General features: G+C 43.6%; 1 protein-coding gene across 10 annotated transcripts in view; it reads left to right on the top strand.

Moving 5' to 3' along the window:
* NBEA (neurobeachin) overlaps positions 1-21,363 on the top strand; it is a 630,876-nt gene that overhangs the window by 293,028 nt on the left and 316,485 nt on the right. For all 10 annotated transcript variants that reach the window (XM_040426128.1, XM_040426125.1, XM_040426127.1 and 7 more), the window contains 2 exons: positions 8,170-8,605; positions 20,352-20,500. In XM_040426128.1, the coding sequence (XP_040282062.1) occupies positions 8,170-8,605; positions 20,352-20,500 (585 nt within the window). The remainder of the gene's footprint in view (positions 1-8,169; positions 8,606-20,351; positions 20,501-21,363) is intronic.

Raw genomic sequence — 21,363 nt, 5'->3', positions numbered from 1 at the left:
GAATTTTAGACTTGGACTTTTTGGCACCAGATGGCCTATTTTTTTTGTACTGCCCTAATTTCAAATACGGTATATTGAAATACGCATGATGTATGGTAAATTTGTTACCCCACCCCCACAGAAATTTGAGAATTTTAAAAATGTTTTGGTTTATAAACCTGTTGCAAATACAGCGCTCGGAGAAAGACGGAACCAGAAAATGACGAGAGGAACAAAACTCCTCAGGAACGCCATGGACTCTATAACAAAGTCCACTCTAGTCCAAAAACATGGCACAACTACAATAACTCTTCCCCCCCTCCCCTCTCCATTGTGCTTCTGCTGCTGTCCAGCGATCAAGAATACCAATTTTCACAATTTGCTTTTAATCTAATGATGATAAATAATTGAATAAATTTAAGATTTTATTCCTTTAATGGCGCCTTACATACACTTATTTTTTCTGTATTGTGTAGATGTAAAAAAGCCATACGTTTCATGCTTTTGTCATGACGTTTTTTTACGTGTATATGTTCCTGGCATAGAAACCTGTGGGAAAAGCGCCTGAAATAATGCCAGAGCATGCAGAGTTTGGATGCAGTCCTAGGAGACCCCAGAGTGTTACACATGACTTTTCAGGGCAGTTGGAGCATTCACTGTTTAAATCAAACTTAGTGGGACCTGAACTGAATTGCCCAACCAACGCGGACAAATCTTTCCAAGAAATCCGCTCATCGCTAGTTTTAAATATTTTACTATACACTTTAAAGAAGCATCTGACCACAGCATTGATAAGCACAGCAAGTCTTAGGTCAGTGATGGCAAACCTTTTACAGACCGAGTGCCCAAACTGCAACATAAACCCACTTATTTATCGCAAAGTGCCAACACAGCAATTTACCCTGAATACTACAGTCCAATATAGAATATCTTCCATGTACTTTATCATTTAGCTATAATAGCCTGCCTACATTCAGTGCGCTGCCTGTGCTGTTCATAGTGCGCCCTGCGCTGATGAATAGCAGGAAAAGTCTAAGGCATATTGGTACACCATAGACTTTTTCCAGGGTATGGGTGCCCACAAAGAGGGCTCTGAGTGCCGCCTCTGGCACCCGTGCCATAGGTTCGCCATCACTGTCTTAGGCTATCTACACACACTGCAGACTATGCGTTTTTTTTCCGCGCAGATTTTTGTTCAGAAAAACTGCAGCATAATGTAGTACCAGCAAAGTTTTCGAGTTCAGACAAATCTCATGTACACTTTTTGTTAGTTTTTTCGATGGGGAAATTGACCTGTTGTGCGGATTTAGAGATCTGCAGCAAGTCAATTATACCCTTAGGGGGTCATTTATTACTGAAAGTACACAATTTTTTGGCGTACTGTTTTTGCAGATCTGTTCGGAAAGGGGTTTTTGCGTCCGAACCTGCGACTTTTCCCAAGGTGGCGGAAAAAAAAGGGGCTTGGTATGGTTGAGGAAGGGGGAGGTTCCACAGGCCCGTCTGATTCATCTTTCTCTACGGCTGGTTTTGGCGTATAAAATGATTTAAATCTATGCCAGCGAGGTAGCTGTCGAAGATTTAAGCAAGTCGCACTGCCACCGGTAAAGCCTCTAAGTTATGTAGAGGCCGGCACCTCTACATAACTTAGGCGCATCAAGCGGCAGCGGACATGGACTAAGACTGGCGTCTAAATGTGCACCCTAAAGGAGGAATAACAGAGGAACAGCCTAAAGCAGAGTTCTAAGAGTAGATGCTTCATTTTATTGGGAATTCATGTATTTTCTAAAACCGACGTGGGGACAGCTGACAGATGCTCTATCAGTCACGATAATAGTTCTACATTGGTCATGAGTTTTTTGCCACCATTGTCCACTGTAGCCTTCCCTGATGAAGTGGTCAGGAAAAATTACCGTAAACCTAGTTAAAAAAAAAATGCATTAACAGTAGCAATATATGTATTTTGCATATTAGCTTTTTGTTCCTGTCGGCAGGGTCCCAGAGGGCAGTACTAGGCCATCAACATTTAAAGAAGATGTTTTACCTGTATTATTTTTATTAGACATAGCAGTGTCTCACATCTACAGAGGTCATTGTGTAGGGAGGTGGAGCAGATAAGCTGTGCATATCATGTATTTAATGGAATCTGTCACCACATACCTTGAAATGCATGTAAATCCAGCTGACATGGCAGATGTGATGAGCACTTGTCAGCTGATTCTAATGATCTTTGTCCCATATTTATACGTGGGCCAAACGCAGAGAATAAGCATTTTAATTTTAGGCGACTTTATGCCCCTTGGTGCCTCAAAGGTGTTGTCCCAGAGGCTCCGCTCATTTTCTTTGCCGGCCACGCTGATCAAAGAGGCGTATGCCCTGTCACAAGATTTCAAGACTAGGCGGGATTACTGTACCTATACACTGCCGCACCCTGTCAGTCAAAGAGGAGGGGGCAAAACCAGCAAAGAAAATGAGCAGAGTCTTGGGTTCACCGGTGGCAATGCCCTTTATGCACAAAGGGGCTAAAAATAGAGGGCATCGTCTTACTTCTCCGTATTTGGGCCACGTATAAAGAGGGGACCAAGAGCAGTGGAATTTGCTGACAAGTGCACATCTCCAATATCTGGTATATAGTATACCTGTCAATGTAATCCTGCCTATGATTTTAATAAGATGACTGCTGAAAAGTGATCTCTGCCGAACAGAACACGTCAGTCTATTATTAAGCTTAGCATCCTTTTTTCAGCTCAATTCTAAGCCATAAAAATCAAACCATGAATCGTTACTGTGATTTTGTTCCACCAGATTTTTGACATTATGTCGGCTGCACATCCCCAGCGTTAATGAGTTGTGCTGCCAACCAGCGAGAGCTTTCATGCCTGCATTAGGCTAGGTCTACACGGCGACATATTGGGCTCAACTACACTGCAACATTTGTGGTACCAATGTCGCGCGACAATTTTTATAATAGTCTATGGTGTCGCAATGCAAGACGCTGCGACGCGACAGTCGCAAAAAAATCCATCTCGAATGGATATTTTGCGACTGTTGCAGTGCAACACCATAGACTATCATTATAAAAATTGTCACGCGACATTGGTGCGATAAATGTCGTTGTGTAGACCTAGCCTTAGGCTACTTTCATACTTTAGGTAGCAGGGTCCGTCAGGCTGTTCCGGCGGGAGAACAGCCTGCCGGATTTGTGCTACCGCTAACCCAACGTGCTGCTGGGAGTCCGCTCCGACCCCATTCACTATAATAGGGGCGGGTCGGATGCCGCATGATAAACATGCCTAGAGGCCGCCAGACAAAAACGACAACATACTGCGGTTTTTGTCCGGCTGGACCTCCGGCATGTCCCCATTATAGTGAATGGGGCCGACTTGGACTTCCAGTGGCACAGTGGGCTAGTGGTAGCACGGATTCGGCAGGTTGTTCCTCTGCTGGAACAGCCTGCCAGACCCTGCTACCACAAGTGTGAATATAGCCCAAGCGATCTGATCAGCTGGTTGTTGGCACATTTACACACCGCTCATGCGGACGTCCATTCCCGATAATTGGCCTGATCATCTGTTGGTGTTCCCTGGTAGATACTGATCACATAGCCATGCAGCGTCTTCTCCGTTATCACATCCTCCACCCCCCTCTTGCTGAGCACATGACTGACATGAATGAAACCCTGCAGAAGCCTCAGTAAAAAGATGAAAACACGTTTCTGTCAGAGCACAATTGTACATTACACAACCCAGTGTGAACTGTGCCTGCGCTGACGTAAAACCATTTTCGGAACTCTCTAATGGCTAAATAGATTCAGTCTCTCCGCAGATTGCAATTCTTTCAGAGGTTGAATGATTTAAAAAAAAAAAAAAAGACTAACATGTCAAGCCCCAGCACCTCCCCAGAGCCCCTCAGTCTTTTTAGTTTGTGTCCACGCTCATCGTGCTGTAAAACTAATGCCGCACAAAGCGCCCGTGTCCTCCATCTCTTTGTCTGCACGCTCTGCTTTCACCCTGAAAGCTGATGGCTCTGCCCTGTGGGAAGAAGCTCTCCTCGTATGGAGACGCTTGTCAGGAGTTTTTACATCAATGCTGCATTTTCACCTTTAGAGCGTTACTCGTACAAAGCTTTCATTGGTCTCCTGTATAATGCAACATGCCTTTTTTTTTTTTTTTTTTACAGATTGAGCATTGTGCATAGAAAAGTTTATACAGTTGTGTGAGTGTGGTTGGAGTATGACATTACCATGAGCCTGCATTATCTGATATCACGTTAGGCTACTTTCACACTAGCGTTTTTGCTAGATCCAGCAGGGCTCAGCAAAAACGCTTTCGTTACTCAAAATACAACCATCTGCATCTGTTATGAAAGGATCCGGTTGTATTATCTTTAACATAGCCAAGACGGGTCCGTCATGAACTCCACTGAAAGTCAATGAGGGATGAATCCGTTTTCTATTGTTTCCAAGAAAACGGATCTGTCCCCATTGACTTTCATTGTGGTTCATGATGGATCACTCTTGCTCCGCATCCCATTACGGAAAAAAAAAAAACGCAACTTGCTGTGGTTTGCTCTCCGGTATGAGAACGCAACCAAATGGAACGGAATACATTTTCTGAGCATTCTGTTCTGTTCCGTTACATTTTGTCCCCATAGACAATGAATTGGGACAAAACAGAAGTGTTTTCTCCGGTATTGAGACCCTATGACGGATCTCAATACCGAAAAAGAGAAACGCTAGTGTGAAAGTAGCCTTAGCTGAGGTTGCCTATCTTTTACATACTGGACCCCCTCTCCTTACATGTCTGCTTTAGTAAATACTTGTATTCACCATGAAAAAATAAATCTGAAACAATTTTTACTTAGAACGCTGCATGGTGCAGTTCCTCTGTAATTCATCCTGGAAATATATGAATAAATTGTCTATGGGCTATTACCATTGCCCTAGAGCAGGGGTGCACAGCCTGGGGGCCACATGCGGTCTGCAATGCCATTCTGTGCAGCCCCAACTGTCTGGTCACACACGCTTGTCTGTGTCTGTTGGCTGCTAACATACATTTGTCAGAGTGTCAGAGAGGAGTTGCCCGTGGGCAGTAGCAAGAATGGGCAAGTACTAATTATTTTTGCCTATGAGACCCACAGATACTGGCAGAATGAAGGTCTTCTGGTACCTGTGTGGCACTTCAGTAAGGACTAGATGTAATGGAGAGGTGGCCATTCATTGTAGATTTTGGGAATAGTAAAACACTTGTTTCAGCAACTAAATTAAGGCCTGTTTCACAATGTCTGTCAGTATTTTGCATCAGTATTTGTAAGCCAAAACCAGGAGTGGAACCTACAGAGAAAAGGTATAATAGAAATATGTGCACCTGCTCCTTTCTGTGTTTTGGACCCACTCCTGGTTACAAATACTGATGCAAAAATACTGAGCGTGTGAGAGAGGGACTTTCTGGCGTGCAGACGGGAGCAGAGGATCCCCATTCTCCAGATATATGGCAGTCCTGGAGGTGAAACCAGCACCTAACAGTCATTTATGGTATACTCTCTTTATATACCGTAAGGGTTTCAGATGATAATAATACCCTTTTAAGCTTTATTGTGGCCCTTGGGATTGGATCAAACTGCTGACAGTTGCCTCTGTCGGCACTGATTGGACAATGTTAGTGTGTATGAACACATCCCTTTCATAAGGGGAATGGTAACGGTCAGTTATCATTTTATGTATTTATACACTTTCCGGAGTAATAACAGAGGAACCAGCACAAACCAAACCTTTATGAAGAAGCGCTGAGAAACTGACATTCGAAACATCATCCATTGTATATGTGGTTTATTTAACGTCAGAGTTATTACACCCTTCATGCAAAATCACTCTAAACTTATATAAAAAAATATATATTCCGGTAAATATTTATTATATATTATTAATATTCTAATATAATATGTAATATATAATAATATTTAATTTTATATATATATAAATATATACCAGTCTATCTATCTCATATCTATCTGTCTAACCATCTCATATCTATCTCCTCTGTATACAAGTGTTATTAACCCTGTAGTTGCGGTAATTCTTTTTAGATTGTGTGTTAGTGAATAGTCTTATGTGTGATGACCGGTACTTAATGACACCTCATGCCTGTGCTTGGCCGTTTACTGATCTTGCCCCTAGGGCAGGCAGGTTGCTGCTGTTTAATTCTCCCGTGTCAGGATTTGATCATTTGGTCATTGGATAAGTTGTATTATTTTCCATTTGCAGCATGCTCTGATGTAACTGACACATCCCAACGCTCTGGTGTATGTGAATGAATTTACATCAAATGTCTCCTTCCCCTGGGATTCCTGCGGGTGTGAACCCCCGCTCAATATTCCTAAACTGATGTCACCCGGAGACCTTGTCCATCCCCTTGTCCATCTCTGCACAGCTCTTTGTGTGTGCAGATGGCACACTTCTGACCTCTTATCACCCGTATCTTTTGAAACCATTGCTGTGTTGATTTTGTAGATTTCTTTTGTACTAGTATTTATTATTGCCTATCCTTAAAGGGAACCCATCACCGTGGAAATGCAGTGCAATCTGCAGGCAGCCTGTTATAGAGCAGGACGAGCTGAGCAGATAGTAGGAAAAGATTTAGCACAACTTTATTCTATTTTATTCATTTAATCCTCTGCTCTTTTTATGCTTAGCCCTCCAGCGGGCGGTCCTATCAGTGATTGACAGCCAACTCTCTATTCTTAGTCTTGCAAAGTCAGCAGTCACTGAATAGGACCGCCCACATGACTCCTAAGCATAGAAAGAGCAGGTTTGAAATTAATACATTACATATTTTACTTAATCTTTCCCATAAATTATGGTGACAGGTTCTCTTTAACTGCGTGCTGATCACCCGCTGACTGTGCATGTCCTGGCGGTTGGCATAGTCCTCAGCGCGGACGTTTCTAAACATCCTTGTAGAGAGTAACAGAGAGACTTCCCATAGAGGAGGCAGGGGTGGCTTTTTTCACAATCCCTCCCTTCCCCATTTCTCTATACAGAGCTCTCAAGAAGCACTGTGTATAGAGATCTGTAAGCGCCAATGCTGCTTCCTGCTCTGGTCCCAATGGTCATGTGATCACTGGGGCGAGGAGTCTGCGCGACCTGCCAGGTCTTAGACCCATATCAGCTCTGCAATGAGGTTGTACGCCGCTCTACAACCTCTCTGGGAATGGGTTTCCCGGTTACATGAAAAATCACCAATAATTGTAAAAAAAAAAAATGAAAAAAAAAAATGTAATATTAAATGTCCTCCAAAGGTTTTATATGTCGTTATAACTTTTGTGTGAAATAAAAAAAATTGTTTCCAGGTGCCACTTCTAGCCCTGCCCTCATATATCAAAATGGCTGTTATTGAAAGGGGACATTTTTTTTTTTAAATATAGATTTTACTTGCAAATTATGTTATTAAAAAAAAAAATTATTAAAGAATGTGAAAAACTTTTTGTAACATTTTTATGGTTATAAAAAAAAAAGCTAAAATAAAAATGGGATAAAAATAAAGTCCATGGATCACCGAAATGTGCAAAAATGATTTACTTAACAGAACAGAACCGAAAAAAAAAATATGACGTATGTGCTAAAAAAATGCACCTGTTGAGGAAGTGGAGTAAATGGCGCAGTCTTGAACTATTTAAACACCATTTTAGTATTGTTTTTTCTAAATATAAATAGGTTTTGTACCGATTTCTTAATATATCTTTATAGTGGCTGGAGCTTTGTGTTTCTGATACAGAACTTGTTTTTGGAGGTACTATCTCTACTTGGGGGGGACGCCTTGATACAGAACTTGAAATCCCCTGTGGATATAAATGATGAACATTCTCCCTGTGTTCACTAGGGGGAGCCAAGGAGCTTGTTATACACTGAACTGAATGGTTACACTGTATGCAGTAAGCGCCCTCTAGAGACAGCTGCAAGCGACCAACACTTTATCTTTTAAATCAGGTTTCAAGCTCTAGATCATAACAATTGCATTTCAACCATGTTCAAGGCATATGGAGAAATTAATCAGCACAGAATATCGGACCTAAAAATGATATGATGATTAAAAAATAAGAATCACTTTAAGTGTGTTTTTTTTTCACCATTTGAATGGGGGGGGCACGGTCAAAGGATTTCTTGTGACTGAACTCATTTTTGTGTTCTTTCTTTAGATACACCAGCTCTATTCCCTGATATCAAGGAAAAAGAAACCCCCACACCTATTGAAGAACTTCATTTAGAGAGCTCTATTCCTCACACAGACTCAGGCATTGGAGAAGAACACCTCAGCAGCATCCTAAATGGAACTGATCTAGATAGCAGCACAAGCCCAGACGTCATGGGTGAACTGCTATCTACACTGTCATCGGATGTGAAAAAGTCGCAGGAAAGTTTAACAGACAGCCCTAGCGAAATGCTAAAACCAGCTCCCTCCATTTCTAGCATCAGCCAAAGCAAGGGTATCAATATCAAAGAAATTCTTAAAAGTCTAGTGGCTGCTCCATTCGAGTTGGCCGAAGCTGGACCAGACCCAGTACCGTACCCAGACCCTGCGCTCAAAAGGGAAGCCCAGGTCATTCTTCCCATGCAGTTTCATTCCTTTGACAGGTATGACATCATATCAGACTTGAATGTTTTTTTTTCTTTTCTATGTTTCTTTCTCAAAATGTTAATTACCATATCATTTCTATGAGAAGTTTTTGTTGGCTTTGTGTCTAGACATCTGGTCGGACAGACTCGTGTAGTTAACGCTCAATTTTCCTGATAATTGTAGTTTATTATTTCACCATGATCAAAGACTGATGTGATTGCATTGCATCGGAATGATCATGTCATCAGGTTAAACGGTGCAAATGTCAGGTCACCTGCTGAAATCGGGCAGCACCTTATTATTTTACGTATGTCCATGTAGTGAGTGCTGGAGCAACATTACTTCTACACAGTGGAGAACCAAGTGTGGAGAAGCCCATCAGACTCATCAGGGTTAACACCCTCCTAACCATGAAATCTAAAGATAATTAAAGGGGGAACAGAGCTACTATGTCTTGGGATTAAACTGCAAGTTTTTGATGTGGTTGTCTCCACTGGGCAATATCAGTTTTGAGTCAAGCTGGTCATGGTGGGGAGCAGGGTGTCTTACTGCAGAGTCCCCACTATCCGCTAAATTGTGAATCAGATGTTCATTTTCCATTAGGGTGCTGCCCGATGGTGCGACTGGCCGGGGCGTTCTAGGAACTTAAAGAGGCTCTGGGAAAAAACTAAAAGTGGCCCCATATTTGTAGGACAGTCCAAATTTGACAAAAGGTGGGACAACAGAAGTAGGCAGAGCCAACACAAGCCTCAAGTAGGTAGAGACAACAGAAGTAGGTGAGGCCAGCAATACCAGAGTGCAGCACAAAATACTCCCCAAGTAAAAACCAGATACCACAGTGAAGCATAAAATACTGCCCTATGCCCATACAGAGGACAGTGATACATTTGAATTCAGGAGAACGGCTGCGGGCCAGGTGCATAAGTGCCTGATGCTCCTAGCATTAATGCTGAGAGAATCAGATCATTATGTAGCTGGCCATTGGACAGCCCGCTGGGTGTTGGCCCACGGGGAAATTTCCCTGTATAGTCTGTTGACAGTCCACTCCTGGTGACTGGCCACATGCGCCCATGTCCATCCATGGCATGAAAAAGCTGCACGATTTTGTAGTTAAATCGTGTGGTCATTGCTTGCCCTCGGCCTCGTGTGACAAGCCGCAGCACCATTGGGCTTTACCCTTATTCTTTTCCTTACCAGAACCCCATTCAGTCATGATTCTCCACGTGAGCTCATATCGAGAAGTACGGGAAGCAGAACTTGTGTCTATAATAATTAATGTCCATGTCAGGATTAATGTCCATGTCAGGATCGGTTCAGTATTCTGGCACTTAGAGGCAATCCCGAGCATGAGGACCCCTCCCTCGGTGATATCCATATACCCTAATTGGGAATATAGAGAGGGTTTATCCTTATGAGACAACCCCTTTAATGCAGATTTAAAGGGGTTGACATTTGAACAACATTTATCACCAATTGACAGTGAGATATGTGATCGTGGGGCAGTCTGACCTCTGGAGCCCCCAGGGATCATGTAGATGGGGGTCCTAGAATCCCCAGTTTATGACATTACCAAGTACAGCCCATGGCTATCTCATAGAAGTGAAGTGGAGTGGTGGTCATATGCATTCTCTTTTGTGATAGGTAATAAATGGGGATAACTCTTTAAAATGAACACTAAGGTAACTAGCTTCAGACCTTGATTAGATCAGTATCTAAGTAGAGCTTGGAGCAGGGATATTTGCTGTGCATTCCCCTTTTGTCCTTATCGTACTGCCTAGTAAATACACCTATTTGCCATTATCCAGATCTTTTTTATGTCTAAGCCCAGGTTTTAGCGAGAAGAGGCAGAATGAGCTGTAGAAAAGCCATCATGCTCTTGTTAGGCCCATTATTGTTCACAAGCGGGGGACTCTGACAAGATCGAGATACAAAGTAGGCTAATACGCTGCAACAAAAGGTGCCTCGGTTTGTAATGTATGCAGCAGCTCTAGAACTATCGAATGTAAATGATGAGGTGATATTGATGAAAGGAGGGGATTGAGGTCTCGGGGGGCGCCGATGACGGATTGAACAGAAGCGGCCTTGCGCCACTCTTAACTGAAGCCTGTCGTCTTCACCGCTCAAAGCCATAATGGGAGGTGGCAGTCTGAAATGAGTTGCCTCGGCACAGAGTATTATTTTTGAAATGCTTTCACACAAATCACCAGGCCCTGCATACAACTTAGTTTCATGCTTTAATGTCATCAGGAGGCACAAATTGGTGTGTCTAATTGTTTGCCACCTGCCAGCAAAATGAGCTGCCAGCTTGCCAGACGGGTTTGATTGTCTGTCAGCCATTCAGGCGATTGAGAGTGACAACATCAAAAATTATCCTTCAAACTCGGAGACCTTGGTGCAGCTTTCCAGGCAGCCCTCCTTCACTGAGGCTTGTGGACCCCGGCATTTTCACTGAATTACCAATAAATCTGTTCCTACAGCCAAATCTGTGCGGGAGCTGATACAGTGACTGCACTGCCAACGGCCGACATCAGTATTTTAGGATTGGTAGTCCTTTTACACATTTTAGGGGAGGAAAAGAATATATATATATATATATATACAGTTAGGTCCATATATATTTGGACAGACAATGGTTTTCAAATTTTTGTTCCAAACATTACCACAATGGATTTTGAACAAAACAATTCAGATTTTCAGCTTTAATTCAGTGGGTGGAACAAAAAGATTGCATAAAATGTGAGGAACTAAAGTATTTTTTAAACTCAATCCCTTCATTTCAGGCGCTCAAAAGTAATTGGACAAATTAAATAATTGTAAATAAAATGTTAATTTCTAATACTTGGTTGGAAACCCTTTGTTGGCAATGACTGCTTGAAGTCTTGAACTCATGGACATCACCAGACGCTGTGTTTCCTCCTTCTTAATGCCCGGCCTTTACTGCCGCGGTTTTCAGTTGCTGTTTGTTTGTGGCCTTTCTGTCTGAAGTTTAGTTTTTAACAAGTGAAATGCTCTATTGCGTTCAGATCAGGTGACTGACTCGGCCATTCAAGAATATTCCACTTCTTTCTTAAATTGCTTTAATAAACTCCTGGGTTGCTTTGGCTTTATGTGTTTGGTCATTGTCCATCTGTATTATGAAACGCTGACCAATCAGTTTGGCTGGATTTGAATTCATCCGGCTGCTTCTGTCCTGTGTCACATCATCAATAAACACTAGGGACCCTTTGCCACCTGCAGCCATGCATGCCCAAGTCATTACACTGCCTCTGCCGTGTTTTACAGATGATGGTATGCTTTGGATCAGGAGCTGTACCATGCCTTCGCCATACTTTTTTCTTTCCATCATTCTGGTAGAAGTTGATCTTGGTTTCATCTGTCCAAAGAATGTTCTTCCAGAAGTGTTCTGTTTTTTTAAGATGTTTTTAAGCAAAGTCCAATCTAGCCGCCTTATTCTTGAGGCTTATGAGTGGCTTGCACCGTGCAGTGAACCCTCTGTATTTACTTTCAGCCAGTCTTCTCTTTATGGTAGATTTGGATATTGATACGCCTATATCCTGGAGAGCGTTGTTCACTTGGTTGGCTGTTGTGAAGGGGTTTCTCTTCACCATGGTAATTATTCTGTGATCATCCACCACTGTTGTCTTCCGTGGGCAATCCAGGTCTTTTTGCATTGTTGAGGTCACCAGTGCTTTCTTTCTTTCTCAGGATGTACCAAACTGTAGATTTTGCCACTCCTAATAGCGTAGCAATTTCTGGGATTTTTCGGTTTTCGCAGATGAAGGATGGCTTGTTTCACCTGCATGGAGAGCTCCTTTGACCTCATGTTTACTTCTCAGCAAAATCTTCAAAATGCAATCACCACACCTCAAATCAACTCCAGGCCTTTTATGTGCTTAATTGAGAATGAAATAATGAAGGAATTGCCCATGATACAGCCTTTGAGTCAATTGTCCAATTACTTTTGGTCCCTTTAAAAACAGGGTGCAACATGTAAAGGAGCTGAAACTCTTAAACCCTTAATCCAATTTTAATGTGGATACCCTCTGGATACCCTTATGTCCATGTCCATTATATAACTATGATTTGAATATGTTTTAGTAAACAGGTAATAAAATTTTTTTGTGTCAGTGTCCAAATATCTATGGACCTAACTGTATGTGTGTGTGTGTGTGTGTGTGTGGTGACACAGTGAGGGGAATGGTCTGGTAAAACAGGTATTTTCCTCCCACCCTGTGCTGCTGGGCTAATTTGCAGCCAGGTGGGGTCAAATACTGGACTGGATTTTAATTATCGGTCCAGGTTTTTTGGCAGCACCTGGCTGTCCTTAAATAGGCAGCTGGGCTCAGCAGCAGGATCTCTGTGTTAGGATCTGAGGCTTGGTGCCAGGTTGGAGGGCTGAGACCCATGGGACGAGGAAACAGGCCCCCTAAAGCCTGGCGTGGACTGCTGGAGGCAGAACTAACATCAAGGTGACTTTTTTCTTAGGGTCCATTCACACGTCCTTAGTGCATTGCGGATCCGCAATACACCCGGGCGGAACCCCCATAGAAATGCCTATTCTTGTCCGCAATTGCGGACAAGAATAGGACATGCTCTTTTTTTTCCGGAGCTGCGGACCAAAAGATCGCGGCCCGCGCTCCGTAAATGCAGATGCACATAGTGTGCTCTCCGCATCCATTCAGTCCCCATAGAGAATGAATGGGTCTGCACCCGGTCCGCACAACACTTGCGGACGTGTGAATGGAGCCTAATATGAACTTTCCATTGTGTGTGAAGTAAACACCAAGACTGCAAAGTAACGAATTGTTTTGTGCATTTGCCTCAAGTGTGAATAAACACTGAAGTTTTGCGTTAAGAACTTGTCTTTTGCCTCTGTACTGCGTCCGCTTACCCTATCTACCAGAGCTAAACCCCACAATATATACTGTGTGTGTGTATATATACACTCACCTAAAGAATTATTAGGAACACCATACTAATACGGTGTTGGACCCCCTATCGCCTTCAGAACTGCCTTAATGCTACGTGGCATTGATTCAACAAGGTGCTGATAGCATTCTTTAGAAATGTTGGCCCATATTGGTAGGATAGCATCTTGCAGTTGATGGAGATTTGAGGGATGCACATCCAGGGCACGAAGCTCCCGTTCCACCACATCCCAAAGATGCTCTATTGGGTTGAGATCTGGTGACTGTGGGGGCCATTTTAGTACAGTGAACTCATTGTCATGTTCAAGAAACCAATTTGAAATGATTCGAGCTTTGTGACATGGTGCATTATCCTGCTGGAAGTAGCCATCAGAGGATGGATACATGTTCTCATTCTGTTTACGCCAAATTCGGACTCTACCATTTGAATGTCTCAACAGAAATCGAGACTCATCAGACCAGGCAACATTTTTCCAGTCTTCAACAGTCCAATTTTGGTGAGCTCGTGCAAATTGTAGCCTCTATTTCCTATTTGTAGTGGAGATAAGTGGTACCCGGTGGGGTCTTCTGCTGTTGTAGCCCATCCGCCTCAAGGTTGTGCGTGTTATGGCTTCACAAATGCTTTGCTGCATACCTCGGTTGTAACGAGTGGTTATTTCAGTCAACGTTGCTCTTCTATCAGCTTGAATCAGTCGTCCCATTCTCCTCTGACCTCTAGCATCCACAAGGCATTTTTGCCCACAGGACTGCCGCATACTGGATGTTTTTCCCTTTTCACACCATTCTTTGTAAACCCTAGAAATGGTTGTGCGTGAAAATCCCAGTAACTGAGCAGATTGTGAAATACTAAGACCGGCCCGTCTGGCACCAACAACCATGCCACGCTCAAAATTGCTTAAATCACCTTTCTTTCCCATTCTGACATTCAGTTTGGAGTTCAGGAGATTGTCTTGACCAGGAGCACCCCTAAATGCATTGAAGCAACTGCCATGTGATTGGTTGACTAGATAATTGCATTAATGAGAAATAGAACAGGTGTTCCTAATAATTCTTTAGGTGAGTGTTTATATACAGTGTATATATATATATATATATATATATATATATATATACACCGCTCAAAAAAATAAATGTAACAACACAATGTAACTCCAAGTCAATCACACTTCTGTGAAATCAAACTGTCCACTTAGGAAGCAACACTGAGTGACAATCAATTTCACATGCTGTTGCGCAAATGGGATAGACAACAGGTGGAAATTATAGGCAATTAGCAAGACACCCCCAATAAAGGAGTGGTTCTGCAGGTGGTGAACACAGACCACTTCTCAGTTCCTATGCTTCCTGGCTGATGTTTTGGTCACTTTTGAATGCTGGCGGTGCTTTCACTCTAGTGGTAGCATGAGACGGAGTCTACAACCCACACAAGTAGCTCAGGTAGTGCAGCTTATCCAGGATGGCACATCAATGCGAGCTGTGGCAAGAAGGTTTGCTGTGTCTGTCAGCGTAGTGTCCAGAACATGGAGGCGCTACCAGGAGACAGGCCAGTACATCAGGAGACGTGGAGGAGGCCGTAGGAGGGCAACAACCCAGCAGCAGGACCGCTACCTCCGCCTTTGTGCAAGGAGGAACAGGAGGAGCACTGCCAGAGCCCTGCAAAATGACCTCCAGCAGGCCACAAATGTGCATATGTCTGCTCAAACGGTCAGAAACAGACTCCATGAGGGTGATATGAGGGCCCGACGTCCACAGGTGGGGGTTGTGCTTACAGCCTAACACCGTGCAGGACGTTTGGCATTTGCCAGAGAACACCAAGATTGGCAAATTCGCCACTGGCGCCCTGTGCTCTTCACAGATGAAAGCAGGTTCACACTGAGCACATGTGACAGACGTGACAGAATCTGGAGATGCCGTGGAGAACGTTCTGCTGCCTGCAACATCCTCCAGCATGACCGGTTTGGCATTGGGTCAGTAATGGTGTGGGGTGGCATTTCTTTGGAGGGCCGCACAGCCCTCCATGTGCTCGCCAGAGGTAGCCTGACTGCCATTAGGTACCGAGATGAGATCCTCAGACCCCTTGTGAGACCATATGCTGGTGCGGTTGGCCCTGGGTTCCTCCTAATGCAAGACAATGCTAGACCTCATGTGGCTGGAGTGTGTCAGCAGTTCCTGCAAGACGAAGGCATTGATGCTATGGACTGGCCCGTCCGTTCCCCAGACCTCAATCCAATTGAGCACATCTGGGACATCATGTCTCGCTCTATCCACCAACGTCACGTTGCACCACAGACTGTCCAGGAGTTGGCAGATGCTTTAGTCCAGGTCTGGGAGGAGATCCCTCAGGAGACCGTCCGCCACCTCATCAGGAGCATGCACAGGCGTTGTAGGGAGGTCATATAGGCACATGGAGGCCACACACACTACTGAGCCTCATTTTGACTTGTTTTAAGGACATTACATCAAAGTTGGATCAGCCTGTAGTGTGTTTTTCCACTTTCATTTTGAGTGTGACTCCAAATCCAGACCTCCATGGGTTGAAAAATTTGATTTCCATTTTTTTTATTTTTGTTTGATTTTGTTGTCAGCACATTCAACTATGTAAACTATGTAAAGAGATCTATGTGAATAGGACAAGGGTTCTAGTCCCTAAGGGGGCTAAAAGTTAATAAAAAAAAAAAAATTAAGTATAAATGAAAGAAAGATTTAAAAAAAAAAAAAAAAAAAAATACACGTTAACAATAAACATTAATTTTCAGCAGATTTGTGTAGGAATTTTTTATTTTTTTTTCAAAAATGAAAATTACCAGAATATCGGTATAAATTATCAGCTATCAGCCTGAAAGTTCACAAATTATCGGTATAGGCCCTAAAAAATCAATATCGGTTGATCCCTACACACGACCGTATGTATTTAGCGGTCCGCAAAAAATACGGATGACATCCGTGTGCATTCCGTATTTGGCGGAACGGAACAGCTGGCCCTTCATAGAACAGTACTATACTTGTCAGTAATGCGGACAATATTAGGACATGTTCTATTTTTTGGCGGAACGGAAATACCGAGACGGAATGCACACAGAGTAACTTCCGTTTTTTTGCGGACCCATTGAAGTGAATAGTTCAGCATACGGTCCGCAAAAGAAAGGAACGGACACGTAAAGAAAATACGTTCGTGTGCATGAGCCCAAGATATTGACAGTGACCTCTACAGCACCCCGTCCCACTGTCTGCTGAGCTGTGTATCTAATCCTATCCTTTGTAATACTGTCTGGTCAGCTGTGTATCTAATATCCTATCCTGTTTGATACTGCCTGCTGAGCTGTGTATCTAATCCTGTCACCTGCGAACTACTCAAACATGTGATCAGTTGTTATGGAAACCTGGAGTAGGACCTGCGAGCTTCTATTGGCTGATAAGGGACATGTGACCATGTGTATGGCAGTTGGCATATGAAGAGAAACGCTTGCAGGCTTGTATTGGCTAATGCAGGTAATATTTTGGGAATATCTCCGGAACGGTACGTCCTAGAGAGCTGAGACCCGCTCTAAAACCTTGCCGGACACCTGATGTACCTGTGTGTCAAATTTGGTGAAGATCGGTCCAGTCGTTTAGTCGCGCATAAAGAACAGACAGACAGACGTCCAGACAGAAAGTGGCTGGCCCTTTAACAGTGACCTTCACAGTGCCCACCCCTTTAACAGTGACTTCCACAGTGCCTCCCCTTTAACAGTCACCTCTGCACTGCCTGCCCGTTAACATTGACCTCCACAGTGCCCGCCCCTTTAATAGTGACCGCCCCTTTAACAATGGCCACCCCTTTAACATTGACCTTCATAGTGGCTGCCCCTTTAACAATGATCTCCACAGTGCCAGCCCCTTTAACAGTGACCTCCACAGTGCCGGCCCCTTTTACAGTGACCGCCCCTTTAACAGTGACCTCCACAGTACCCGCTATTTTACTAGTGACCTCCACAGTGCCCGCCCCTTTACTAGTGACCTCCACAGTACCTGCCCCTTTAACATTGACCACCCCTTTAACAGTGACCTCCACAGTGTCCGCCCCTTTAACAGTGACCTCCACAGTACCCGCTATTTTACTAGTGACCTCCACAGTGCCCTCCCCTTTACTAGTGACCTCCACAGTACCTGCCCATTTAACATTGACCACCCCTTTAACAGTGACCTCCACAGTGTCCGCCCCTTTAACAGTGACCTCCACAGTGCCTGCCCCTTTTACAGTGACCGCCCCTTTAACAGTGACCTCCACAGTGCCTGCTATTTTACTAGTGACCTCCACAGTACCTGCCCCTTTAACATTGACCACCTCTTTAACAGTGACCTCCACAGTGTCCGCCCCTTTAACAGTGACCTTCACAGTGTCCACCTCTTTAACATTGACCTCCACAGTGTCCGCGCCTTTAACATTGACCACTCCTTTAACTGTGACCTTCATAGTGGCCGCCCCTTTAACAGTGACCTTCACAGTGCACGCCGCTTTAACAGTGTCTTCCACAGTGTAGTTGTGCCGTCATACGACTGAATATTTAAGGACCTGTGAACTGCTAAAGTCTGTGATCAGTTGTTATGGCAACCTGGAGTAGGACTGTGAGCTTCTATTGGCTAATAAGGGACATGTGACCATGTAAATGGCAGTTCGGATTTAAGTGAAAGGCTTGCTGGCTTGTATTGGCTAATGCGGGTCATTTTTTGGGAATATCTCCGGAACGGTACGTCCTAGAGAGCTGAGACCCGGTCTAAAACCTTCCCGGACACCTGATGTACCTGTGTGCCAAATTTAGTGAAGATCGGTCCAGTCGTTTGGTCACGCATAAAGAACGTCCAGACAGACAGATGTCTAGACAGACAGGCAGAAACTCATTTATATAGTTTTATATATATATATATATATATATATATATATATATATATATATAAATATATATATTTTTTTTTTTTTGCGACACTGATCCTTGGGTGCGACAGCTGCTGTCGTGTAGCCGAGCCCTTAGGGTACATGCACACGGCAGTGTAGTTTATATAGATATGCACCCAAATCCACATGTGTGACTTGCAGATTTTAACATGGATTTGCCACAAGTCCTCACTGCACGTCAATTTCTGCATGGAAAACTCCACTCCGTGATATTTTAAAAATCTCCTCCCCTTAGCTGCTACTGTATTACACTGGATTTTCTGCATGAAAGTCTGGGTGGAAAATCCACGTGTAGTATGCACCGTATTCCCTATTTTATGTGCATATTTTAGATGAATTGTGAGTGCAGCAATGTATATAAGTGGAGAAAACAAAGCAAGATAAGGCAAATAACCACAACCATATCAGAATTTGGGAATACATCCTTAGGCCGTATTCTGGTCAGTACTTGTGCCTTTTCACAGCACTGAAGATGTGCAGATCTTTCCATTATCCTTTTTTATGTTTATTTTTTTAATCCTGTAAAAAAAATGTACTGTGTGGAAAAGGGGCGTACGTAGATTTCCCATAGCAAAACTTAGTATGGGCCCCACACCCAGTTTCCTAGTACATGTGTCATTCTTTCTCAGGCAATGCAGAATGCGATGTGCAATGCCCCAGATTTCGGATGAATTTTTAATAAAAAAAAATAGTAATTAAAATAGAAAAGGCAGGAAAGTGGAACACGTGCTTCATAAATATGGCACCGATTCTGACCACCATATTTTTCAATGTATTCACGCCAGACGACGATAAATCTTCAGCTTCTCATCTATTACAAATCTGGCTGCTTGCAGCCACCACTAGGGGGAGCTCAGTGGATAGGAATGTATGCAGTTGCAATTAACTGAAATGGAAGCTCTAATGATCTGTTTGCACTGGCACCCCCTAATGGTGGCTGCAAGAAAATGCAGTGTTTTCACATTGGAAAGAGAAGGAGTTCAGTGTCGGGAGCTTCCCAGGCCCCATAGCAGTTGCCTGGTCTGCCTCCATTGAAGATATGCCCCTGCTGTGGAACCTAAAAACCAGTCCTAACATCCACACTGAAATCCACATTGTTGTTGACTTTGTAGTGCAATTTCGCCACAGATCTTCAAGATGCCTTGAATCTTCGGCATTTATTTAGTTTTTTATTAATTTGTCTGTATTGTATGTACATTTTGACCCAATCTACTAACATTGTAATGTAATATGGATTCTGCAAGTGAAATGGCACAAGAAGTGCACAGCGTGTGAATCCACCCTCTTGTAAGTTGAATCAATAAATGCTGACAACAGACGGCCCATCTGACTGGCAAGTTTTTACCAGTAATTCAGGTCAAAAAATATTCCTCTTCAAGGAGTTATCCCACAAAAATGAGTTATCACTAATTCACAGGATAGGTGTTAATTGTCTGAACGTGGGGGGTCTGACTGCTGGCAGAACAGAGGGTACCCAGTAGTGCCTGTCCACCGCTTCCTTCACTTCTGAGCCCTGTCTACTTCACCTGTCCCACTTTTTATGGGATAACTTTAATGTAGGGCCCCATTCGCATCTCCATCAAGATTTTCCGGCCCGACCAAAAACCGCTGCATACAATGATTTTTTTCCGAATGAAACACAACATTTATGCCGGAAAGTGGCCTGATCACAGCTGGATCCCATTATAGTCAATAGGGACTTGGCTGTGAACCGCGGCAGGCTGTTCTCTACTGGGACCAGTCTGCCGGAATCGATTCCCTGGAGATGTGAACAAGGCCATAGTTCCTATATTTGGTGAACAAGGGTCTGTGTAATAAATTGTCTTCTGGTATGAAATGTACACAGTGTTGAATATCCTACACGTGGTCATGTGTGTTCTCTCTGTGCTCTGCCCCTCACAGAAGTGTAGTGGTCCCGGTGAAGAAGCCCCCACCTGGCAGTTTAGCTGTGAACACAGTGGGTACTGCCAGCGGTAGTCTCACCCCCAGCACAACACCAAATATATTCGCTGCTACTGGAGCAACACCCAAAAGTATGATCAATACAACAGGTATTTGTTCCCCCATTTCATCTTCCATCAATAATGTGGTGTTGGTAATGTAAGTCTTGTACCCTGAGGCACCGTCGTGTAGCTTGCATGTGAATGTGCTTGAATAGACTCCAGTCATAGTTTACTTTCATGAAATATTACCTGTGGTATATTGACAGGTGTAAGGATATGCATTTCGCCTATTTCGGAGGAAGTGCAGCAACCAATCAGAATCCTTGTTTCAAATTGTATTTGTTTTCTAGAGAATGGAAACCAACCTCTGAATGGCTGCAACCAGACCACTTTTTCCCTAAGAAATTAGCTGTGTGACTAGCGTCATTCTGTGCTGCTCTACGATGTCCTGTCTTGTCCTGTTATGTCCTGTGCTGCCGCCTGCTGTTCACATACTCCATGTGTCCTGTATGACGCCATATGACATGTGCTGCTGTGTTCTGCTATAATATGATATGCTTTCATGTCCAGGGCAGCTCTGTTCTGCACTATTGTCCTCACCTTAGACTGTATTGAAGAACCCCTAACACCACTGCTAGTCTCTGAATGCGTCCATCTTGTGGCTCAGCTAGTGATCATTGGAAAAGACCTATTCATATGTTGTACAGCAAACATTAAAGGGGCTTTCCAGGACTTAGATATTGATGACCTTTCCTCAGATTTGTGGGTGCATCACTCAGCACCCACATGGATCAGCTGTTGGAAACTATACAGTGGATGGAGTCGTCTGAAGAAGGCTCTGACCACTGTGTGGACACCATGTTGGGGTACCACAGCTCATCTCCCATTCAAGTGAATGGATGCTGGCCTGCAGCATGCCAGCAGGGCCGCTACACAGCCTTCCATCCTCTTTATACTGTCCTACAGCTGAT

Source organism: Bufo bufo, chromosome 3 (genome assembly GCF_905171765.1).
Source record: "Bufo bufo chromosome 3, aBufBuf1.1, whole genome shotgun sequence".
NCBI classification, from domain to species: Eukaryota; Metazoa; Chordata; class Amphibia; order Anura; family Bufonidae; genus Bufo; species Bufo bufo.
Note: the sequence above shows the minus strand (reverse complement) of the source record. Positions and strands in the feature narration are given on the sequence as shown.